We start from the raw sequence: 26,148 nt of genomic DNA, 5'->3' as shown, positions 1-26,148 counted from the left end.
ATGAGCCTCAAGTCCCCAGCGTCTGCTCTTCCCTTTGAGAGCAAAGGCAGCCATATCATGGCTAGAAATGGAAGCTGTTTTCTAGTCCGGCACACCCCTCACCCCAGAAGGGTCTGCCACATCAAAGGTAAGGGAACTCAAGAACCTAGAATCTCTCTGTCCCTGCATTTGGGCTACTTGATGATTCTGGTGGGTAAACACAGGGATACTACTCAGAATACTTATCTAATGGTGAGGCACGGGTATGGACCATAGAGACCAGAGGCCAGACTTGAGGTTAGAGCAGAGCCTGCAAGCATCCCCTGTGCCAGGCATTAACCCTGGGATTTCCTGACTGCTAGGAAAGGGACCTGGAGGGGGGCCAAAGAGCTCACAGCAACAACTGACCAATTGGTATAAAAGTATTCAATATTTTAACAAACTGCATATTTGTGCTAGCATTTACAGGCTAAATATTAGCCCTAGAGAAGCATACATTTTACCCTCTAGCCCTTTTTCCCTTTCTGTTACTTTTTCTCCTTTTTTCTCTTCTTTCTCCCCTTTCTCCCTCCCTCCTTCCATCTCTCTTTCCCTCCATCTTTGCCTCATGTCTTCTCTTCCCCTTTTCTTCTTTTCTCTTCTCTTCTCTTCTTTTCTTTCTTCTTTCTTTCCTTCTTTCTCTCTCTTTTTCTTTCTTTCTTTTAAAATTTAGTTTCTGTAACATCATATACTGCTAATTGTCTCCCCTATCTCTCTGACTGCTCCTTCCCAGAGTTGTTTTTTTTTCCCTGATTCTGTAGGAAATGTTGGAGTCCCTCACACCCCAGTCCTTAGCCATTTTCTCTCTTTAATCTATACCGTGACCCTACTACAATTTACTCATTCACAAGTTTCAAAAACTGTATAGACCAAGTGCTTTCAAATGGGTGTCTTAGACTCAGACTACTCTTCTAAAATTGAGACCTCCATATTCAGTTGCCTGCTTGACTTACATGTGAGGCAATGGATGCTTCATGGGCACCTTGAATTTGGCTCTTTGAAACAGAGCCCTGGATCTTCCTTCAAAAGTGTATTTCTCCAACTAGTCTACCTGAACTAGTAAATGGTACCATACATTTTGGGCCTTTCTTGAACTCCTTCCTCTCCTTCCTTTCCTCTTGCAATACTTAACTTGATCTTGTCACTTTCTTTTCTAAATATTTTGCAAATTAAGCTACTTCTCTCCATGGCCACTGTCACAGCTCCTTTCTAGGCCATTATTATCTCTTGGTCTGACTGCTACTTTTGTAATTTGTAGCCTCCTAACTGCCCTATTTCCACCCCTGCCCTCATCCTATCCACTCTCCACAGAATAAGATCATATTAAAATGTAAATTTAACTGTTTCAATGCACTACTCAAAACCCTTCAGAGATTTCCCAGGTATCTAAGATAACGTTTATCTTGATGTAGACTAAAACGTTCACTATGTTGTGGCCTCTGCCTCTTATGACTCATCTCCTATCAATAGCCACCCACCCACCCATTTTCATTATACGTATGCCATACTGCACTTGCCTAAGTTCCTTGAACGTATAATAAGAACTTTCCCACCTCTGGATTTTCACTCATACTATTTCCTCTCACCAAAAAATCCCCTCATTATTTGCTTTTTCTCGTTTCTCAGGTTTTGGTTTAAGTGTAACTTAAAAAAGACTTCTAGACTCCACATCCTCAATCTAAATTCACTTTCTTTATGGTATATTCTCATAGTACTCCATCGGGGCAATTGTCTTAGATCAGGTTCTCTGGAAACAGACTCTGGGATGGAGATTTGTGTGAAGGAGGTTTATCGGGAACTGCTCTTAGGAACAACACGTATAGGAGGCCAGGGAAGCAGGACAGGACAGCGGTAATGTAAATAAAAGAAGCCTCAGTCAGTCCCATAAGGAGCCATGGACAGCTCTGTAGAGGTGTCGCAGCTTAAAGCAAGGGGGTCAGGCCTTTGTAATTGTCCATCAACCACTTACTGGTCAAGTTTCCATCGTGCAAGGGAGTCAGGCCTTCGTAACCCCCATCAACCACTTATTGGTCATGGTCTCATCATGGTCTCATCACGCATGAAAGCAGTCTTCAGCTGAGAGCAGTTCCCAGAGAGGGACTCAGCATGAGCCATCAGTCGCTGACACATGTCAGGTGGACGGATAAGTGTGCTAGTCCTGAAGGCATGGTTTGTGTAGTGCATTCCCACATCTACTACAGCAACTATTGCAGCTTATGACTAAATATTTTTATTTTATTATTATCAAGCATCTTCCACAAATTTGTGAGCTCCTTGAAAGCTGAAGATGTGTCTGTTTTGCTCACCACTTATTTTCAGTTTCCTAGAGTGGCTGTGATGTGGGAGGTACTAGATAATTCTTGTGGAAGGAAAGAAGGAAGCTTAAATTACACTCAGATAAAAATGTAGAGCCTCTGACAGATTTTAAGGAGGGTTCATGTTCTACCTCAGCTATCTAGTTGTGTGTCCTTGAGCAAGTGATTTCATTCTTTAAAAAACTCATTCTAGCTGTAATGTAGAAAGTGGAAGGGGAACAGTGGCCTTAGAAGAGTTTAAGAGATCAGTTGAAAGGCTGACCCAGTCATCCAAGTGAGAGAGATGAAGGATGGGCCAGGGCAGACAGCAGGGCAGAGAAATGAAGACTGAACTTTGGGTTAGAGCAAGAGAAAATCCCAGATGAGCAGTATAGGGAAAGCCATCACAGGGTTATGAGATAAAATAAGATTGAATGAGAATGGCTGGGTGAACACCAAAACCAAATTCCTAAGGAAGATCAGAAAAATGAAGGTCAGGAGAGAGCAAACAGATATTACAATAAAGAAGTCATAGATGGCTTGGAATCTGTTGTCTTGGCAAAATCTGACAATACAGGTTTTTAAAACCCACATGAGAAAAACGTTGCATTTCATTAGAACTTTTTTTCTCTATGAGGGCAAATATTACCAAATTGAGTGTAATATTTTTTTCTGACTTCCAAATACTTGAAAGTACTTGATATATAACTCCTGTATATGTAATTCACATTCTGCCTTGAATTATCTTATACCTATAATACAGTATAAAACTGTTGGCAGGCAAAGGGTTGACTTTTATGTCTTCAACCCCCCTGCAATGCCTACCACAAAGCCTTGCTTATAGTACTGTATGTCCACATATAAATATACGTTCAATTGAATAGAAAATTTTCTTTGGAAATCTTTCAAGGAAATCCATGCTAATTCTAGAAAGCCTAGTAACTGGAATTGCATGAGGAAGAGAAGAGCCGCAACCTGCTCTATTTTGACTGTTAACAGATATGTAGTTTGAACCCACACTCAGCACAAGGATACTACAACTCGTTTCACTAGTTTCCCCCAAAGATAATTCTTATGGTCCATTTTTACCAGCATTCAAGTGTTGAAGTCTGTGAGACCTAATGCTGTTGTAGTAGATAAATCCTTAAAAAATTAAATCATCAGTAAGTTTGTTCGTTCTAAGAAATGTTAATTTAAAGTCTCTATTTGTGATACATATATGCTCTTTGTTAGCAACACAACATAAGCCAGTTTCTGCTCACAATGTACTTGGAGGAGATAGGAATAATAGGAAATAATTATAATACATTGTGTTATGGGCAATGATAGAAGTATGCTGGAAGTTCAGATGTAATACACAGATAGGGAAACCACTGGAGGAGTGTCAAGAATGCATTTCACAGAGGTTTATACTGCAAGATACATGATAAAAATTAAGAAGAAACAATTAGCGGGACTTGGGCATTCACTGGATTTAAGGATGGAATAAAAAGTCTAGAATTATTATCAGTTTTATTTTAACTTGGTTAACTGGGTGAATAGTGAACCAACTATTAATCTTGAGCATATAGGATGAAGGACATATGTCAGAGGTAAGATTCAAAGCTTCATTTCAGACAACCTTGTTGTACTTGATATGCCAATGGAACGTTCAGGAGTAAATGACCAAGTAGAGAAATGGATAGAAGGACTTGGAGGCTAAGGGTTAGATGAGGGTAAAGTAGATGTGAAAAGCAGGAGCATTTAGATTAAAACAGTAATGTTATCGCCCAAGAAAGAAATCCCAACCGAACTCTGAAAAACACAGGGATGGATAGACACAGAAAATCCAGAGAAAGAGACTGAAAACAAATAGCAACGATGCTGGGATAGGAAAAATCTCTGAAAACAGAGAGAAATGGTTTTAAATTACATTTAGTTGGCTGAAGTTTTTAATCTGTATTCAGAAGAGTCCTAGAGATCTGGGCAAGAGACAAAGATGGGGTAAAATGTGTTTGAACAAAGGGCACAATAGCCAAAGAAATTTGAGTACCCCTACTTCATGGCAAAAAGCATTATATTTAGTCATGGAATTAAATGAGGCTTTTTGGAACTTTTGCTAAAGCCATGTTTTGAGATCATTTATGCATGACTTGCTAAGACGTAATTTAGAAACTAGCCCTATGATGGTAGCCTACCTCTAGGCTTTTTTGCTTTAGAGAAAACTTGATAGAAAGGAGAGAGAGTGAAGATTTCTTCGAAAAGAGTCACTGGGGTGCTGTGTCCTTCCCTTCCCCTCCATGAAGAGCAGCAGTCGTTGCCTTCACCAAACATGCAGGCCTTTCCAGGGAATCATTTATGGAGAATGTCCAGAGAGGACACAGGTCTCACAGGCTAGCTCGCTCCTTGCCCATGCTGTTCCTGGTCTGCCCTAGCCTGTTTCTGTAGTGGATCAGACTACACTGAACTTGTTCTGTCTCTTCTGTGTTATGGAGGACACAGAGAATGGTGTCTGAGTCTCCTCTAAAATCTCAAGACAAGAGCTGCCTGGAGCTGGCTGAAGCTCACTGTGTCAGTGGCACAGACTAGGATTGAGTTGCTCTCCCACAGAAGACCAGGCAAAGAGTGTTGTTTCCTGTGGGCTAGAGTGGACACTCGGAGGAAGCTGGTCGAGAACTGTCTTGCAAGGACCCAGCCCAAGAGGACTAACTCATTGGATAACTCCAGCCCAAAGAGGCTGGTGAAGTTTCACCTGGGGCAAAGGTGGGAAGGAAGAGATGTTAGCAATTATCTGGTAGATACATTATCCATGACAATGAACAGTGTCAGAGATTTCCTCAGCCAGGGGTCTCCAAAGAACCCATAAAAATACCTCATGAGAGAAAGAGCCATCATTTCTTCTCTGCCTCACAGATCTGTTTTCACAGATGCCTCAACACTAAATTAAAACCACTAAGCAAGCAGGACTTTGTGTCCCCTTCACTATTCCTTCCTCCTCCACCCCAACTCCAGAGGAGCTGACAGCAGTGAGTGGGGAAGGAAGAGTGGAAGAGCAGGGGGGAGGAAAAACAGACCATACCCCCATTCCCCTGCTGGTCTGTAGAGGCTGGATCATGTTTGGCCTGGAGAGGAGGGTGTGATGTGGAGTAGTAATATTTTTATAGCACTTGCTATCCTGATAGTAAGTATTTGGCATTCTTGATGGAAAGTTTTATGCACAATAAAGATTAATGCAGTTACTTGTTATTTTAAAGTAAACTTTAAAATTTAACTTTAAAATTTAAACTTCAACTTATATTTAAATATTTAAAATTTTAAATTTTAAACTTAAATTTACCTTATAAATTTTATTATTTTGCTTATACATCTAGAAAATTTTAACAATCACTTCAAGGGGATCATTGATTAATATTTAGTCCCATTCGTAAACTTAGTAAAAGAATACCTTTAAAGGTTTAAATGTCAATTACGCATTAAGTAGACTTGATTTTTTTAAATATTTCACATCTTTATCGTGTGAATTCTCACTAAGCTATAAATAACTCCTATAAATTAAATAAATTAAGCATAAATATAGACAAATACATTATTTAAAACACTTCTATACTGTTTACCAACTTAATGATATTCTCGTGCTTTTCTGCTTAATATTATATACATTTTAAAAACACATATGCAATGGTTTTTACTAAACTTAACCCACGAATAAGAATAGTATGTAGTTCTCACATTTTATAATTTCTATCTTTTATTTGAAACCTTCCCAATGTTAAAAGCACACCCATCAAGTAGGGAAACAGTTACCTTGGGCAAAAAAAAAAAGAAAAAAAGGAAAAAAAATTAGAGTTACTTTCGCATTAAACTGGGGTTGCATATCAATCAGAAAATTAGGCAGGAATGTGAACTTTGAATTTTCACCCAGCAGTCTCTGAAAGGCGAGACCTTTGGAATCCTGCAGAACAGAAATTTGATGTCCAGTAGGGGGAGCTGGTCCTTCCTGAGCCCCAGACTCCATTACCTAATTCTCCTGTATTTTGAGGAAGTTAATGAAATTCCCACTCATGTTGTCCTGATCTCCTTCACTGCTGGGTTGGGTTTCACATTTCCCCGACTACCTTTAAATCATTTAATACTGTCTCATTTGACTCTGGAGCCACTTTAATGACATTGCACTTTCTACATTTTTATGTAGTTCTTTCCTAACTCTGGGATAGATAGAATCTGAATTCTTTCATATTACTTATTACCATTTTTTAATTAAAGGAGATAACAGAGAAAATAGGGATTTCACCATTCATTTGTCTCCATGTTAATATCTTATTTCATTTGGTAAGTAATGTTTCACCATGCACCTGGGTCAATCATTATCTCAGGTGTTTAAGATAAAATGGTAAGATGTGATGTTATCTTCAAAAATTTTATTCTCATTTCTATTTGGAACCAGTTACTATCAGTAAAGTTCTAAGTATCAGACTAAATAAAAGGTTTATATTTGGTTGTGTTATTCATTCATTTGATAAATAATCATAGAGCATCAGCTTTGTGTGAGGCACTATTCTAGACACCGGGAATAGAGTGGCAAACAAAACAAAACAGACAAAATGCATGCTTTCATGAAGCTTACATTCGAGGGCAGCTCAGCCCAGCAATGTGCAAACAGATATGATATGTCACAAATGCTATGGGAAGAATAAAAGCACTCAAAGGGACAGTGTGAGGGGGTAAATTTCAGTCAGGGTTTCCAGCAAAGAACTTTTTGATGTCATTTGAGCAGATAAGACTGATAGTCCTAGAAGGAAATTGAGAAAAATGGGCAAGTATGAAAAACACTATTCAGAAGCTTCCTGTGCAACTTCTTGGAAACAAAGCAGACATCCATTCCTATCTCTCAAAACTTCTCAAGTGTTTAACATAGAGCAAAGTCCTGTATACCTTCATTTCCTAAGCTGTCTAGTATGTCATGACCATGGCATTGATACCAGGAAGAGGATCTGTCTATAATACAATAAATGACTCAAAGGCAAATAACTATTACAAGAGAGTGAAGGAGCCTAGAAAGCTTAGACATGAGGAAGGAGGTTCCTTTGTACCGTGTTTTCCTTCCTTCCGTCCACCACAATCTACCTCATCCTGCCTCCTATTCCGAGCTCCCGTTGCCGTTTAAACTTCTGCGAGGACAAAAACAGGGCCAATGTATGTCTTTTCAGAGGCCGTGTACTGAGACATTCTGGATGCTTCCAAACCCCTGAATGTGATATTCATGAAGAGGGCTAACAGAGTTCCTCAGTCATCCTCAAGACTTGGGAAATGAGAGGTCTGTCTGGGATAGAGGCAGATCTGTTGTACTTGACGGTTAACCCCGAGATCAAAGATGTGAGCCTGGTTCTCAAGGCTAAAAAGATGGTAGAACATTTTCTGGAAGCATGTATGGCAAACAAAATTTGCTACACTGACCTTCAAAGAATAGCCACCTGGCAATGGTTCATACAATTTATAGTCTGACATCTTGTGTACACTTAACAATATCTGGTTGGGAAATGGCTGATCATTTGAAGAAAATCTGCCCCAAACCTAATGTGGTTGTTTGGTCTGTTTATCCTTATCTAGGTTTGAATAACATTCCCATCTGTACCGTGAATGATGATGACAGCTCATTGGGAGCATTGTGGGGCGTTGGCCAGTTCAACCACTTGGAGAAGGACGAGATACCATTTGCCAAATGCGGTTATGCACCCAGCGCTGTAGCCCCGGAGAGCCCCGTCAGAGGAGTCTCGCCAGCCCCAAACAATGTCAAGGTGCCCCCAAGGCCTCATTCTGGTGAGCCCCTTGCAACTCATGACATCTTTCCTGAGGCCTCCTGCAAACTATGGGGGGGGGGTGCGGGGAGGGCAGGGAGGATAGTCTCTATGATTGTTAATATAGCTGCAGTGATTTTTAAGTAGTCATGAAATTTTCTCACTATGAAATAGGAAACTCATTATGAAAAGTTTTCACTCATTTAATCTCATTTCACACATTTAATCTCATTTAAACTCAGTAAAGTTAATACATATTATTGTCTTTATTATGTCCAGGACATATATGTGTGGTTCTTGTCTCTAATGCCAACAAAAGTACCTGAGAGATACTAAAAATGAATGTTTAGCCAACATGATTGGGGAAACTACTGCAACAAAAAGTCAGTCAGGGAAATGCAGTAGCAATGGAATTTCGTGCTTCCGTCTTCCCCCGCCAGGCAGTCAGCTCCTGAAGCTCCTGGCCCAGTGTTATTGCCTTCTGTGTTTCTGGTATTCTTGGTGTCTCCCCAGGTCCCAGCACAGTGTTTGATCTTTAGTAATCAATTAATTAATGTTTACTGAATTGAAACGAAAAGTATATGTTCTGTAATCAGCAGAACAAAGAGTTAATAATATTGTGTTTTTGGAAGTTACAAGAGGAGATTTAATATTTTTCATCACAAGGAAGAGTTGGTAAATTTTATGAGGGAATAGTTAACTACACTTAACTGTGATCATCATTTTGCATTATATACACATATCAGATCATTATGTTGTATGTCTTACACTAATATATTTAAAAAAATTATAGTATGGCAAAATCTAAAACGCTAGGTAAAACAGAAGGAATTCTGGGTGGTGGAAATTGTATCCAGTTCTCTTTCTCTGATTTTTTTTTTAAATATTTTATTTATTTATTTGACAGAGAGACAGCAAGAGAGGGAACATAAGCAGGGGAGTGGGAGAGGAAAGCAGGTTTTCCGCTGAGCAGGGAGCCCGATGCGGGGCTCAATTCCAGGACCCTGGGATCATGACCTGAGCTGAAGGCAGAGGCTTAACCCACTGAGCCACCCAGGCGCCCCCTTCTTTCTCTTATTACTGAAAGTTTCAGGGCACATGAAAATTATTTTGGTATAATGTGGGAAAATATATTATCCTTCAAAGGATAACCATAAGACGGACCATTAGTACTTACCATGTGATTCCAATCTAAGGTCTTCACACCTGTTAACTCATTTCATGCTTTCAAGAGTTCCTCTCCCTTACACACTAGCAACAAGGAATCAAAACGCCATATATGCCGCCACCTTTCTGGTGTTCCTTCTCATACCATAAAACCCAGAAATTTAACAGTTTGTAAGAGCCCCTTGATGGGAGTGAAGTGTCACCATCTGGTAAGATTTACATTTCAGATGTGGGCTCAGGTCTTTGTTTTGGCTGCTGTCTGCCCTCAGGCATGACTGGAGACAAGGGCACCCCCCTCTCTCCGCTATGATATTCCAGTGCTCAGATTCTGGAGTTATGGGTGTCTGTGGCAAAGTCACCAGATATGGTGGCTTTCTGACAATAGCAGTGACCCAGTGCCTAATCTTTAACCTCACAGATGCTGTGACAGCAACTGAAGTGTGAGGGGCATCCTGACTCCCCTTCCTCCAGATTGTGATAAAGGCTGTGCCCCCTGGGTGGCCCAGGGACAAGGTGCTGCTCTTGAAGTGATTTGTGACAGTCAACACCAGAGTTCACTGCTCCAGCCCTTCCAGTGAAATTGCAAACACCGAATTCTCTGTCTAATTTACAGTCTAGTTTAAAATAGAGTGGTTTCTGTTTCCCACTAGTGGACACGAACTTGATAGACTCACAGCCCATAACACCGTTCTTCCTACTTCCTCCCTGCTCTCTTCTGGAGAGAGGTAACTTTACAATATTTTTCTTTCTATAGCTAGGACTAATGAATTCAGTTACTTTTGGGAAATGCACCAAACGTTTTCATCTTTTAAGAAATTGTGTTAACTGTTTTTCCATAAAAAAGATAACATTGCTTGTGGAGAATATAACTTAAAATTAATGCAAAAGGGAATCAGGTAAACATTAAAATGGTTTTAGGGTGGTTTTGTAAGATGCATCTATGAAATGTGGGGGTAAGAGACTGATGAAATAAGAAATAAAATAAAAGATGAAATTATAACTCAGCACACATCTCCTTCTGGCCACAGGTCAAACAGCACACATATAATCTCTTTGATTAGAGAAGGTGTTGGTTATATGGACAGGAAACAGAGAAAAACATGTCATACTGAAATATGTACTTTTAAAAATTAGTTTACCCAGATCGAGAAAGCTCTTCCAGTCTTTCTTTGTACCATCTTCCTGGGCATTGAATTAGTTTTGTAAACATCAAGATCCTTTTATTATGTTATTGTAGTATAACTTTACCTGCAAGGTTTCCAATATTTATAAACATATCTCTGAGTTGACCTTATTTGAAATCCAGGTATACTCTCATTTATTTCAGCAACTGATGTCTGTGTCATGTGATAGAAGTTTTTTCAGTTTGATCTAAATATAATTTTCCTGCAATATCGTTTCAGAGCCCTGTAGAAAAATCAAGGAGTGCTTCAAAACTTCCAGTGAGAATCCCTTAGCAATTAAGAAGGTAAAGAAACAACTATTTACAATTATCTATTTAGTTCAATTTCTGTCATTTCCTCTCCTTTTCTTCACATAGCTTTCTGAAAAGGTACATTTCACAATATTTTTTACAGCTTTTTAAAACATTTTTTAATTTAAATTCAATTTAGTTAACATACACTGTATTTTTAGTTTCCCCGGTAGAGGTCAGTGATTCATCAGTTGCATGTAATACCCCGTGCTCATTCAGTCACGTGCCCTCCTTCATGCCCATCACCAGTTACTCCATTCCCCCACCCTCACCCCTCCAGCAACCCTCAGTTTGTTTCCTAGAGTCTCTTATGGTTTGCCTCATTCTGTTTTCATCTTATTTTATTTTTCCTTCGCTTCCCCTATGTTCATCCATTTTGTTCCTTAAATTCCACCTATGAGTAAAATCATATGACGTTTCTCTTTCTCTGACTTATTTTGCTTAGCATAATATCCTCTAGTTCCATCCATGTTGTTGTAAATTGACATAACATAATGCTGTATGTTAACTACTGGAATTTAAATAGAAACATTAAAAATGGTTTATTTAACTCAGCAGCATTATTTTAAAATTTACCCATGCTGTTATGTTAACCAATAACTCATTCCTTTTTATTGCTAAGTAGTATTCAGTTGTATCAGGGTATCCCACAATGGGTATCCCACAATTTGTGTACATGCTCACCCGTTAATGGACATTTAGCTTGTTTCCAATTTTTGCCAAAGCTGATATGAACATTTGTGTCCAAGTCTTTGTATGGGTATATATTTTCTTTTCTTTTGGTTAAATAGGTAGATGGGGAACAATTGGGTCTTATTATAGGTGTGGGTTTAAATTATTGAGAAATTGCCAAAGTGTTTTCCAAAGTGGTTGTATGATTTTATATTTCCGCCAACAGTTTACCGATTTCCTTTCCCCCACATCCTGCCAAAATTTAGGATGGTCAGTATTTTTAAATTTAGCCAATTTAGTGGGTGTGTTGTGGCATCTCACTGTGGTTTTAATTTGCATTTCCCTGATGACTAGTGAGGTTGATCTCTCATCATGTTCTTACTTGCCATCCATATATCTTCTTTTGAGAAATGTGTATTCAAATATTTGCTCATTTTGTAAATTGGGTTGTGGGTCTTTTATTATGAAGTTGTAAAGGTTCTTTATATATTCTAGATAAAAATTATTTTGTCACATATACATCTTGCAAATTTTTTTTCCAGTCTGAGGCTTACCTTTGACTTTTGAAGTACAGTGACTTTTGAAGAACCAAAATTTATAACTTTGATGAAGTCCAAATTTAAAATTTTTCTATCATAGTTTCAGGTCCACATGATGTTTGCCTCTCTATTGTGCCTTACTGTAAAGGCTAACCTCTAGTTCAATGTTGAATAGAAGTGATGAGAGCAGACACTGTTGCCTCACACCTAATTATAGGGGTAAACCTTATACTTTCATCATTGAATGTGATGTCAGTTTTTTTTTTTTTAAGATTTTATTTATTTGACAGACAGAGATCACAAGTAGGCAGAGAGGCAAACAGAGAGAGAGGAAGAAGCAGGCTCCCTGCTGAGCAGAGAGACCTCTATGCAGGGCTTGATCCCAGGACCCTGGGATCATGACCTGAGCCGAAGGCAGAGGCTTTAACCCACTGAGCCACCCAGGCGCCCCTGTGATGTCAGTTTTTTTATTTATAGATGCTCTTCACATGGCTTGAGGAAGTTCCTTTCCATTCCTAGTGTTCTAAAAGTTTGTATCAGAAATAGGGATTGGTTTTTGCCTAATGCTTTTTCTGCATCTATTTGAAATGATCACTCTTGGGCGCCTGGGTGGCTCAGTGGGTTAAGCCGCTGCCTTCGGCTCAGGTCATGATCCCAGATCCTGGGTTCAAGCCCCACATCGGGCTTTCTGCTCAACAGGGAGCCTGCTTCCTCCTCTCTCTCTGCCTGCCTCTCTGCCTACTTGTGATTTCTCTCTGTCAAATAAATAAATAAAATCTTTAAAAAAAAAAAAAAAAGAAATGATCACTCTTTTTAAATCTGCTAATATGGTGAATTGCATGGGTTAACTTCTAAATGTTAAACTACCCTTGCATTGCTTGGGGCGGGGGGAAACTCAGTTGGTCATGTTGTGTTATTCTTTTTGTATATTTAATTTCATAAAATATTGTTTAACATTTTTGTGTCTACGTTCATAACAAATATGAGTTTGCAGTTTACTTGTAATGTCTTTTGTGGTTTTAGTACTAGCATAACCCTGGTTTCATAGAGTAAGTTCAGAATTTCTCTTTAAAATTCTGGGAGATTTTATGTAGAATTGGTACTATTTCTTTCTTAAAATTTTGTAGAATTCTTCAGTGAAGCCATCTGGGCCTGGAGTTTTCTTAGAGTTAGGGTTTTAACTACAAATTCATTTTCTTATTTTCATATAGATGTAGACCATTCGGATACAGATACATTCAGGTTATCGGTTTCTTCTTTAGTGAGCTTTGGTAGTTTCTGTTATTCAAAGTATTTGTCCATTTCATCTAAGTTGTTCGATTTACTGATATAAAGTCATTCATAACATATCCTTTTAATGATTATATGATGTGTAGAGATGTTCTGCCTCTCATTCCTGACATTGGGAATTTGTGTCTTCTTTTTTTCTTGATGAATCTAACTAGAGGTTTGGTAGTTTTATTGATTTTCTCAAAGAATAAACTTTTCATTTCATTGATGATATCTGTTGTTTTTCTTTCCTATTTCATCGATTTTGGTTCTTGTCTTTATAGAAGATGGAAGCTTAGGTCTTGAGTTGAGACCGTTTTTCTTTCTAACATGGTCATATATTATTATAATTTTCAAATACTGCTTTGGCTGCATGCCTCAAATTTAACAATGTTGAGGTTTTGTTTTTTTTTTTTTTAAGATTTTATTTATTTGACAGACAGAGATCACAAGGAGGCAGAGAGGCAGGCAGAGAGGAGGGGGGAAGCAGGGTCCCTGCTGAGCAGAAAGCCCAATGCGGGGCTCTATCCCAGGACCCTGAGATCATGACCTGAGCTGAAGGCAGAGGCTTAACCCATTGAGCCACCCAGGCGCCCCTACAATGTTGAGTTTTCATTTTCATTCTGTTCAAAGTACTTCCTAATTTACTTTTTAATTTCTTCTCCATGGGTTACTTAAAATTATGTTATTTAATTTCCAAATATTTGGGTATCTTAAAGATATCTTTATGTGGTTGATTTTCAATTTAATTCCACTGTGGTTAAAGAAGATACTTTGTATACTTTGAAACTTTGTAAATTTATTGAAACTTGTTATATGGCCCAGAATATGGTAAACCTTAATAAAATTTCCATGTACCATGAAAAGAATGCTCACTCTGCTGTTGTTGGGTAGAATGTAATATAAATATCAGGTAAGTTGGTTGACACTGTCATTCAGGTCTTCTGTAGCCTTATTGATTTCCTCTCCACTTTTTAATCAATTATTGAGAAAGAGGTGGTGAAATCCCTGACTATAGTTGTGGGTTTCTGTATTTCTTTTTTAATTTATACCAATCTTTTTCAGAGCTCTAGTGGCATAATCAGTTAGTACATGGTACTTAAATCTAGTTTTTAATCATGTATTTTGAAGCTCTCTTATTAGGAGTATTACAATTTAGATTTGTTATGTCCTTTTGATAAAATGACCCTTTTATCATTATAAAATTACTTTCTTCAATCCTGTTAACATCCTTTGATTTGAAATCTGTTTCATTATAGAACTCTTCAGGTTTTCTATTTCTTCTTGAAATTATTTTGGTTACGAAATTGTTCCTTTCATTGAAACATTCAAAATTGACAATGTTATACATAATAACCTCATATTCTTTTTAAAATATATGCAGTATCTATAAGATGTACCCTTTTTTTTAAGATGTACCCTTTTATCAATCAGATTTATTAATTTATGTCTTTGTTTTTCTCAATCAGTTTCCAAAGTAGTTTATCAATTAGTCTAAAAAAGAACTAGTTTTTGTGGGGTTTTTTTTATTCTCTATGTTATATATTTCTTTTCTATTTTGTTGAGTTATGTTATCTTTTCCTTCTTTCCAGTCACATATGTTATTTTATTGTTCTTGACTTCTTTTATCTTTCTAATATATATATTTAGCTGTAAGTTCTTCTTTGAGGATTATTTTAACTGCTTTCATAGTTTTTGCTCTCAGCATTAATTTAAAACTTTTTCTAATTTGCCCTATAATTTCTTTTTGTCTCATGACTTACTTGCTGGACATTATGTATGAAAAGTTATATGTAGGAATCTGAACCTCGTGGTAAAAGCACTTTTTTCCAAAGAGAACTTTGTGTTTATTTCTGTAGGAAACCAGAGGCCTACCAGCCTCGACTAACTTAAGCCAAGCTCAAATCTTGACTTCAGGTTATATTTCTTCAAGGACCATTGCACTTCTGGATCACCTTCATCTCAGAGGGAAGCCCTTTGTTGGCCCTTATTCGGATCCTGAGCTTTGAGTTCTCTCTTTCAGGACCTTTGAAGCTGTCACAAGAAAAGTTCTCACTCTCCAGGATCTTACAATGACTTCAGGGCAAAAATGACTACTATACTCCCCACAACTGAGGCTTCTTACTTCCCCTTTACTTTGGCCTATTAATTCCTACTTTATTCACTCCTCGACAGTTATAATTTTTTTTCAAATTTTTGATGTGCATTTTTAGTTGTGCCCAGTAGGAGGGTTGAACCAAAAGACATGTATTGCTGTTCCTTAAAACAAGAAGTCTTCTTATATAATAAACTTTAACAGAGGAATACATCTATATACAGCATAGATTTATCTTCACTAATATCAGTAGTTCAATATTGTTCCATCAATTTCAATCATCACAGTCTCCAGCTGTTGACATATTCAGCCACTGGCTTCTGCATGTGTTAAATATCACTTCCTTCTGAAGGTCATAATCCTTCCTTGGAATAAGCACATAGATCTAAGGCTTCTATAACTCTTCTTGGACTTAGAGCTCTTATAACCTTTTTTAATTTTTAAATTACAGAGTCTATTTACTTCCTAGAACAACAAAACAGCCCTTCTCTTTCCTCTTCCAGTTGATCAGGGGAAGTAATTTAGTTGACCTCTCTCGTTCTGCAGCTCTCAGCTGCCCTTCAGCAGAGCAAGGAAGCAGCATGTAGTGTCTGTCTTCACAGATGTTGCATAAAATCTTTTGACTGTCTTCTTCCTGTCATAAATCTTCCTAACTTGACAGAACAATCTCATGTGTTATGAGTTGGTTGTTATCTGGAGCAGCAAGACAATAAAGGCTACACAGTATTTTTTTTTAAAGATTTTATTTATTTATTTGACAGACAGAGATCACAAGTAGGCAGAGAGGCAGGCAGAGAGAGAAGAGAGGAGGAAGCAGGCTCCCCGCTGAGCAGAGAGCCCAATGCGGGGCTGAATCCCAGGACCCTGGGATCATGACCTGAGCTGAAGGCAGAGGCTTTAACCCACTGAGCCACCCAGGTGCCCCAAGGCTACACAGTATTCAAAAATTACTATCTTGGTGTTTAACCAAGGGTTTAAAATGGCTTCACCAAATGTAAATAATATCTCACTATGTGCTCTGTCTACAAATGCAAATATTTGATAATTAGATTTTTATGGGAAGACTAAAACTAACCTCTCTTTACTTTCATGTATGTCCCTTTATTTAGCTACAATATTTCTTATTCATTTTATATTCAACTTTCATAGAAAATATAAGGGGCTGGATATGCATATTGATTATATTATACCTTTGGTTTAGGAAGAAATAAAGGTAAAAAAGACACTGTCTCCTCCAAAAGCATGCTCCACTGCTGACTCTTGTTCTTCAGAGGTGATGAGTACCAAGACTGACGTCAAAGAGAATACTGTTTGCATACCAAATTATCTGGACCAGGAAATCAAAGTAAGAGGCAGGTTTCTTAAGTCCATAACTTGGGAAGAGCATGAACATACAAAACATCACATTACTAACATCCTTCAGATTCTTTAGTGGTTCCCTTAACAACCGAATTGATTTAAAACCCCTTAGCCTGAAATCCAAGGCCTACTTCAATTATTTCCAGTCACTGTTACAGAAGCACAACCCTTGGTTTAGACATAAGGAAGAACTTGGCATTTGCCAAACACTCGGCCCTTTCTCCCCATGTTTTTCTTTATCATCTTCCTAGTGCTTGAGAGGCACTACTGGCTGTTACCTATACATTTTCTTCCCGTATTTTAAGGCAGAGATTCCTCCAATCAACTTCCATCTCTCCATCTTATCTGTGGAAAACTGTTTCCTCAAACCTACTCTGCCTGGGGTTATAAACTCAGTTGTATTTACAGTTGTGTCATATCAGAGTACTGGAAGGTTCTCTCCAACCACGGTTATTTCTGAGAATGACATAAAATGAAGAATGAATCAATCAGCTGATGTTTGCTTTCCTCCTTTGTTTTCCTTCTTTAGATCCTTTTGGTAACCTCCACATTGCTTCACAGTAAGACCCACTGCAACGAATTAAGGGTGAAAATGTTGTAATGATGACTTTGATGGCAGTTTTAAATGAGTCCTCTGTAGTAGCAATTACAAATAGAAGAGCATATTATAAGGATTGTTCTTGAATAATCCCGATAAGGAACTACTTTAAAAGTAAAGCATAACAGTGGTGTTGGGTATAATTATGCTGATGATTAAAATTAGGAAAATAAAAGGAAAGGAGAAGAGAAGAGAGTATCTGTAGACAAGAGTTGTGGTTATACATGCGTTCCTGATGATTCTGGTGAAAGACTGCTGATTATATAGAGTCTTCAGAATCACTGTCCATCTTACTGCTACACTCTGGCACCACTGCTTCCCTATAAGAAATCTCTTCTCCCTAATCCTTTCAGTGGTCACCGTCTTCTCATTAAGGTCTCAGTTAAAATATCACACAGAAATATTTTCTCTGACCACCCAGTCTAAAGCAGCTACCTACTTACCCTCTATCCTATTACCCTCTGTTCTTCTTTGCATAGCATATGTCCTATTTGATATGTTCGTATTTATTTGTTTCAATAATGTCTCTGCCTCTCACTCCACTCACACTAAAATTTAAGTCTTATGGGATCTCATACTCCTCTGTCTTGGTTCCTGCTTTATCTTCCTATGCCTAGATAAGTGCTAGGCCTCTAGTAATCATTAATAAGCATTTACTGAATGTTGAATACAAAACTTAAAAAGAAAAGTTTTACCAAGGTCAGAATGGAACTGTAGGCAATCAGTTAACTGACATAGGTCCTGCCTTTTATATGTCATCTGATATGCTCACATCTGATAAACACAACCAAACCATAAACTGAGTGTAGGCTGTTTTACTTCCTTAGGCACATCAATAATGGGCCAGCAACATGATCCTACAGAACTGGACTTTGGGCATCTATAAAAGAGCCCTCCTCTCAAAAGCATCTTCTACCTCACAGATATTGACTTAACTGGACATTAATACAAAATCCACTAAAATGTAAACTCTTTGACGGAAGGGATCCTTTCTATCTTCTTCACAACTCATTCATCAGCACTCATTGCTTTGCTTGAAAACTATTAACTGCTGCGTACACAGCATGGCGTTTTATCAAATAGTTGGTGGCTATTTGTGAAATAAATGAAAACAGAGGGGGTCAAGTGAGAATATAAGTCTTACCAAATTCTTTTGGCTTGTATAAATGAGTCCTAAAAATAGATCCATTTTGATGGTATTCCAACCTTTCATACTTTCTACAAAAAAATCTGAACTATCTTTCTATTTCCTGTAATCCAGGCTGGTAATTCTGAATAGCTGTGAAGGCAAGACATGTTTGTGCAGGGGTGTGTATGAAAGAGTATATGGTTTCACAATTATTACTTTAAAGGAAAAGAAAAACAGAATTCTGTGTCTCCTGATATCTTGTCTTTAGACTTCCTCTCAAAAATCTTGAATTTACAGAAATAATAGTCTCTTTACTGTTGACATGGAAAGTCTGCCAAATACTTTCATTTATTTTGTTATCAATGACAAAATACCAGAGTTTGGGAATACTGTTCATTCCTTTATTCACATAGCTTATGAGAGGGATTGTACAGGCATTGTAAGAACATTTAGGAGATTTTGGAGCTGAAAGATTCTTCAAAGGGAAAGAAACCTAAAGAATATTTAAGATATAATTAAAAGATGAAGAGAAGTATGGAAGAGACCATTCCCAGAAAAGAGACCTTCATATCTAAAGGCTAAGAAGTGAGAGCACTGTTCATTCAAGAAACTAAAAACATTAAGGCTGATTCAGAGAGTGCAAGGAGAAGGCTTCAAGGGTTGAGGCTGGAGACTTATGCATAGACCAGAAATAAGTGTTCAGATTCATCTGAAGTGCTGTGGGAAGCTAGTGAAGAATTTTAAACACTGACTTATACTGAAATCACTTTGTAAGTATAAGAATTACACGGCCAGATTTGTACTTTAGAAAAATCACTCTAGATACAATATGCAGAATTAATATGGAAGGTGGAGGCAAAATGGCAGGGAAGGCGCTCTGCTTCCAAATGTTAGATTAGGTCCAAGATTTAGCTTCCTGCTGTAAACAACTATACATAACTGGGAAAACACATGAAGAAACTGTTTTCAGGCATCAGGCAACAGACAGTACAGATGTATGACCGTTCAGAGAGGAGAAACAATTGGGATGATTTCCACATTCAACCTAGATTTCAGCCTGGGACACCTTCCTCATGGTGGCACAGAGAAGTGGAGCCCAAACAGAGAGTAGCAGCTTGCTTTGCTCAGGAGAGAAAACAGAGTTTAGAGTTTGGGAATTCTGAGGTGGCTGGAATTCACAAAGAAGATTCAGAAGAGAAGATGAATCTGCGGAGAGAATGAGCTCCAGAAATCTGTAGAGGGCTCCATGAGTCTTCAGTTCAGCATAAATTGCGCATGCACAGGAAGAGAGTCTGAGACCTGGTGGAAGAGAGCTAACCAGAGGCAGCACATCGCTTAGAGATGCAGGCATCGTGAGGTGCCAGACTGGAGAGACCTTGCTGAACACACCAGGAATTCCACTGAAACCCCAGGAAGAGAAGAGGGTACTCTAGCCCTACAGGAGACACTACTCTAGATCTATCATCTCAAATCCTAAAATCAAGTTTCAGCAGATCAAATCCTCCTGCCTATATATTGAATTACCTTCCAGAAAAAAAACCTCAAGTGAAAAGAATTCAGGAGAGTTCCTTAAACGACCTATTCTACTTCCTCTCACTAAAGGGATAATTATATTCTCTCAAAGTTGATCACTGAGCGATCTGTAAGTTAAAAGAAGATGGGAGCAATGTGTAACCACCATTTTGATGAAAAAACCATTAAAGGCAAAGTAGCTTTGGGAATCTTTTGAAAAAAAGAAAAAATTTCAGGCAGACTAGGGAAAAGAATATTGCAGAGTAGCTTAAGCAAGAATTGATGATAGTTTAGACAAGGTCAGGGCTGTAGGGATAAAAAGGAATGGAGAAATTTGAGAAATATCGAGAAGGAAGCATTTACTGAATTGTTGTCCAGCAACATATTGTAGATGCAAGGGAGTTGTCCAAGATGGATCTCTGGGTCTGGCTTGGACATCTCTTCAGTGTATGCAAATGCTATCCACCAAGACAGGGGGATGAGGAGGAACCAATTGGAGCAGGTTCTAGAAAGAGAAAGATGGGTTTAGTTTTAGATAATCTGGGTTCTTTATATTATATAATATTGTAATTATTATTATAAATTATAAATATTATAAATATATATATAATATATATATATATATATACGACTGAATTTCAGATGGGTCTAAATTCTAAGAATAGACACAATTTAAGATCAAACTGAAATCATCATTACCCATGCTTCATGTTTGTATGTTGATGTTTATTATAGTCCATTTTTATTACAGTTATTTCATATATTTATCTCCTCTATCATCCGCACATCAGCCCTTAGCTTCAGATAAAAAATGTCAAGGAGGGATTCTGATTGACAAAAGGGAATTATATCCCCTCCACCCCCAATGAGCCAACCACTGTGTTCAGGGAACTGAGGAAAAATGACTCCAGCTAGATTCATGCACTACAGAGAAGAGCAGTGCAGTCATGGACAGTCTAGACAGTTATGGAAAATTTCAGTTAGAACCCCTGGTACAGGGGCACCTGGGTGGCTCAGTCATTAAGCATCTGCCTTCGACTCAGGTCATGATCCCAGGGTCATGGGTTCAAGCCCCACATTGGGCTCCTTTCTTGGGAAGCCTGCTTCTCCCTCTCCCACTCCCCCTGCTTGTGTTCCCTCTCTCCCTGTGTCTCTCTGTCAAATAAATAAAATCTTAAAACAAACAAACAAACAATAATTAAAAAAAAGAAAAAAAAATACAACCCTGGTACAGCGGGGAAAGATCCATTCCCAAAAGAAAAAAGTGAATCTTGCTTCCAGAAAATGTGGGTACTGAGCAGACAAAACCAGAGGAATGCTGTATCACCTTCCCCAAACTGTTGCTTGTGTTGGAGAGGTTTTAAGATTCCACTGTGTACTATTTGACATGGGGCTCCCAGGCTAACATCCCAACTGACTTAACTGAGCGTCATGTGCAGAGTGACTTTTGGGAAGATGAGATCGTGGAGGAGGTAAAGGAAGTCTTAGAGCCCGTGTGCCATTTATTTGCTCACTGTGTGACTCTAATACTCTCTGTCAGATTCTGGCGAAGCTCTGTAACATTTTACGCACTGATTCCCTGGCCGAAGTTCTACAGTGGCTGCTTCACGCAAGCTCAAAAGGTGAGATTAAAAGAAACATTTGCAAACGCTGAGCTCAGTGCCTTTTCAGAAAATTGGAATGTGCCAATATCTGAAGTTTTCGACCTTGGCTTTGCAAACATACTGCTCCACTCTTACTTCCCTACTGATTCAGTATCCGAGTCTCTGCAGCCCTCTCTGACTGCATTCAACTGGTCATTCGATGACCCCAAATTTGGCATGTCCCAATTGAAACTTCTTGGGGTGATGTGAAGGGCTTGTGTCCAGGGTTGGTTTGTGCTGCTTCTCAAGGTCTACACAACCAGGGGTCTCCCTGAGCATATTTTCTGGCTGGCTGTGAACCTTGAGCGCAGAGTCTATTTCCTTTCTCTGATATGATGGCGGGAGCACGGCCTTCCAAGTTCTGGAGTAACAGCCTTGCCAACTCCTCCACCCAAACCGTCAGTTCAGTCCTCTCCCAGGCTCCTTTGGGGCCTTTGTGGACTGTTCCATAGACGCATGCGCCAACCCCAGGGGGGCAACCGTAACTGGCAGAGTAGCTGTCCTGAGACCTAACTGGTCCTCAGACTGACTGAGGCAAAACTTCGGAGGTGGGTGGAGTCCGAGGATTTTTATTTCTAACAAGTTCCCAAGTGATACTGATAATGCTGGTCTGGGGGCCACTCTTTGAGAATTTGCACTAATAAGGTTAGGAAATATCAGCGTGTTAGGGATAGACTAATACTTTTGAATAGGGAGCATTTTGGAAATAGTCCTTTACCTAGAAATTCAAGACTACTTGGCAAGCAATTAAGAAGTATTTGGGGGTAAGGAGTCTTTACTTCTTATACTTTTTTTTTCCTTTTTAAGAATGTAACTTTAAAAAATATATACAAATAATAAGTGCTTACTGCTGGGGGTGGGAGGGGGGAACCCAGATGAACCAGGAAAAATACAAGAAAAGTAAAACAATAATGAATCAAATCATCATAAACATCATTTCAGTGATGACTTCGGTATCTATCTTTACAGATATGCTTGTAACTATTTATTATTTATCAGTCTATATTTTAATGAGGTCATATTGGGCTTACTATTTTGAATAGATATGCTTTCTTTTTTTATTTGGCAACAACCTGAGATTTTGTACTCAATATTTAGGTTATTCCATTGCCATTTGGGGACAAGTCCTTCAGTGAGTTAACTACTTGGGGCAGTCCATAATATCACAGGTCCACAGATATCACGGTAATGTGACCTAACTTGTCCACAGAAACCTTGACTCACAAATGAATGCCCACTCAGCAAACATATCACCAGCCTTTCACACTACAGTGCCAGATAAAATAACGAATCCTGTGTTTCTAGCCAACGTGATAATTATGACCTTCATGCCTACCCCCCCTTTTTTTTTTAATCAGAGAAAGAGTGGGTCTCAGCTTTGATTCATGCTGAACTGGCTGAAATAAACCTGTTGGCCCAACGAAGAAACATCACAGCAAACCTAGCAGCAGGGACTAGGAAGCCACCCAAAGTTAAATCTCCCCCAAATTCACCTGCAAAATTGCAAGTGATGACCAGAACGAGGCAAGAACATCAACCCTCCAGGTAATTAGATATAATGGCTATTTACAGGGCATGTGGTACAGAAAGACTTTTAATTTTCTTTTCATTATCTCTCAACACTAAACATGCTGATGTTTTCAGTCTATTCTTTATTCAGTAAATGGCCACAATGTGTATTTGTTTTCTTTCACTTTCATAAATATGATATGAGAATCATTCTAAATCCTATTGTAGCCATCCAGACATCTAAGAAAATGTTGGTTTTTTTCATTTGATCTAAACATGAAAGCAATAAAGGACACCAAAATTGTATTATATATTTTATTAAAAGCATCTCACACAAGTATCACTTTTCTTGTGTAGCACAATGCTAGATTAAAAAAATTGCTTCACTTAATTTTCTCTGGCACACTCCTGGAGGCTGCTAGGGGGAAAATAAGTATTATAGGAATTGGGAATTATTGTAGTATAAATTTTTCTTAAATGTTATTATTTCAATGATAGAAGAAAATACATATGCATACACAATGTGGTGAAAATGTAATAAGATGTTACTTAAGTCGGAAGAAAAAATCTTGTTGCTTTAAAATTAAAAGTTAGGTAAAGCTTAAATCAAGAGAAATTAAATATTCAAAACCCAAGTCACTTAAAAAATCACTGAGACAGAGTTTTGTGTTGCAATTTGTCTCCACCTGAAAGTTTCCATAAAATTGGAAACTGGGAAATAGGGTTAGTCTCTCTATGTTAGTGAATAATGTATGATACTGTTTAGATGTTTACTCAAAGTCAGAAGAATCTTTCATTGGAAAGTATACTTAATACTGTCTGCATTGAAAAACAAAGAATCGGGAGAGAATGTTCAAAATATATATGTACTTAGCTTATTGATGATAGTGCAGTCAGTAGAAAGTACTTGTTTATACCTGTGAATTTCATTTTCTCTTTCTCTAATTATTTAGAGTATCGAGTCAAGGATCTGAAGGAAATAAGGAAGTGCCAAAAGGTTAAGTACAGTTTGTGATAATTACTGAATTGGTATAGGGAAACCAGTAAGTATTTAAATCTTTAGGGATACAGACAAGGATCTGTGGTTTTAATTTTTTTTTTTTATTTGTTTATTTGACAGAGAGCTAGAGAGAGAGCACAAGTAAGCAGAGCGGCAGGGAGAGGGGGAGAGAGAGAAGCAGGCTCTCCGCTGAGCAGGGAGCCCAATGCGGGGCTCGATCCCAGGACCCTGGAATCATGACCCGAGCCGAAGGCAGCCGCTTAACCAACTGAGCCACTCGGGCGCCCCGGATCTGTGGTTTTAAAGGCAGTAAAATTCAATATTGATTTCTAATTACATTTAAGGGACAGTGTCTGCTGAATTTCTTACTGAGATAAATTTGACATAAACTTAACTTTGTTTTGCAAGGCCAAGTGCCTCATCAGAGACCAATGGATCCTCTTTTAGAAGTAAGATAACAGAGTAGCAGGAAGTGTAGGTTTGGTCACGCCAATCCAGTGACAGGAGAAGCTCTGCACTGACCTAACAAAAGGACAATGATCTCAGAGTTTGGTTCTTCATAGCTTTTAACTATCAAGCTCAACTATTTTAATTAGAAACCAAGTCGATCACAGAAAACAGTAAAATGGCAATTGGCTGCAAGCAGATGTTCTACGAGACAGGTGAAGTATGAGAGAGAGGAGCAGTTTGTGTCCCCATCAGAAACCCAGCCACATTCCACAATTTGAACCAAGAAGAAATAAGAATTGTAGAATGTCCTACTTTGGTCCAGAATAGACCAAGTGAAACATCCCTGTGGGTTTGGCAGCTCCTAACTTTAAAACATGTGTGACAAAAATGACCATAGAACAACAACTAGGAAGTAGGTCTTTAAGCCTGAAACAAAAGTCTATCCTGATGTTTTTACAAGTTTCTCTTATCCAGGGAATCACATGGTAATCAATTAGAGTTCTTTGAGGTCACTCTAAGCCCCAGCAGCTTTTGAGGGGGTTAACCAAACCCAAAAGAGGCTATCTGTGCTTACAGGCAATAAGAAATACAGTAGAGAAGTTAGAAAATACTCCCTTAACTCTGACACACCAACGATAGTCTGTCGTGTCTGACTTCCACCAAACTCCTCACCCAAGACGACAAAATCATGGCAGGGATGGTTTCCATTACTCAATTCTATGTCTTACCTGTTGGCCCCTGTCTAGATATTTGGAGAAGTTTTGTATAAGAAGCCCCAGTCAGGCGCCTGGGTGGTTCAGTGGGTTAAGCCTCTGCCTTCGGCTCAGGTCATGATTCCAGGGTTCTGGGATCCAGCCCCGCATCGGACTCTCTGCTCAGCGGTGAGCCTGCTTCCTCCTCTCTCTCTGCCTGTCTCTCTGCCTACTTGTGATCTCTGTCTTTCAAATAAATAAATCTTTAAAAAAAAAAAAAAAAGCCCCAATCACACTTCTTATTCTCCAGTGGTGATAGCACCTCTCCAAATCCTAATTCCTGCTTGGGTCTGACCTTATAGGTCTTGCAAAGCTCTTATAATTATCTTGTTTTAATCTGTTTGTCTATTTTATTTTTTGTCTATCAAGACCATAGATCCTTTTCCTTTCTCTCACTTGTCCCATCCCTGCCTGTCACCTTTACAGATCAGCAGTTCTAATTCATTCCTTCCAAAATAATGTTTGATTTTAAGAGGATAGAACATATCCTACATGTTATAGGACCAATAACGCATTAAAAATGTGCTGGTGCTGAGAAAGATAAGTATAGATTCTTTTATGAATTTGGGGTATATTTGATTCACCTAAACATTATATATTTTTTGTAAGTCATTTGCTACTAAAACGTGGCAGAGGCTATATTTGATGTCTCAATTTTGGTCTTATTTTGTTTTTTTTCTTTTGTTTTGTTTTTTTTCTATTTCAGAGGCTGAGGACAGGCCTCCATTGTTTATAAGAAGAAATAATATGAAAATGCCCATTGCAGAATATTTCAGCAAACCAAAATCTCCTCCCAAGCCTAAAATTCAGGAAAACATATCAACAAAACCAATGTCTGCAAGGAGTATGCAACAAGGATTCAAACTCTCTCCCCAGAGAGCATTTTATCCTTAA

The 26,148-nt window shown here is 38.4% G+C and overlaps 1 protein-coding gene across 1 annotated transcript; it reads left to right on the top strand.

Moving 5' to 3' along the window:
* Positions 1-26,148, top strand: LOC111152613 (chromosome unknown C4orf17 homolog). The gene is made up of 8 exons (XM_022511145.1): positions 1-127; positions 7,899-8,108; positions 10,657-10,721; positions 16,504-16,647; positions 21,441-21,522; positions 22,902-23,088; positions 24,006-24,049; positions 25,961-26,148. The coding sequence occupies exons 1-8, from the start codon at positions 1-3 to the stop codon at positions 26,146-26,148; spliced, it is 1,047 nt and encodes a 348-aa protein (XP_022366853.1).

The sequence above is a fragment of the Enhydra lutris genome, unplaced genomic scaffold, assembly GCF_002288905.1.
Source record: "Enhydra lutris kenyoni isolate GAN:26980312 unplaced genomic scaffold, ASM228890v2 scaffoldscaffold3, whole genome shotgun sequence".
Taxonomy (NCBI): Eukaryota; Metazoa; Chordata; class Mammalia; order Carnivora; family Mustelidae; genus Enhydra; species Enhydra lutris.
Note: the sequence above shows the minus strand (reverse complement) of the source record. Positions and strands in the feature narration are given on the sequence as shown.

Excerpts from the sequence above, each read along its gene's own strand:
- LOC111152613 (XM_022511145.1), top strand. The coding sequence starts at position 1 with ATGAGCCTCAAGTCCCCAGCGTCTGCTCTTCCCTTTGAGAGCAAAGGC. Across the intron at positions 10,722-16,503 it reads ATCCCTTAGCAATTAAGAAG|GAAGAAATAAAGGTAAAAAA; the intron begins GTAAAGAAACAA and ends CCTTTGGTTTAG. Across the intron at positions 21,523-22,901 it reads GCTTCACGCAAGCTCAAAAG|AGAAAGAGTGGGTCTCAGCT; the intron begins GTGAGATTAAAA and ends TTTTTTAATCAG.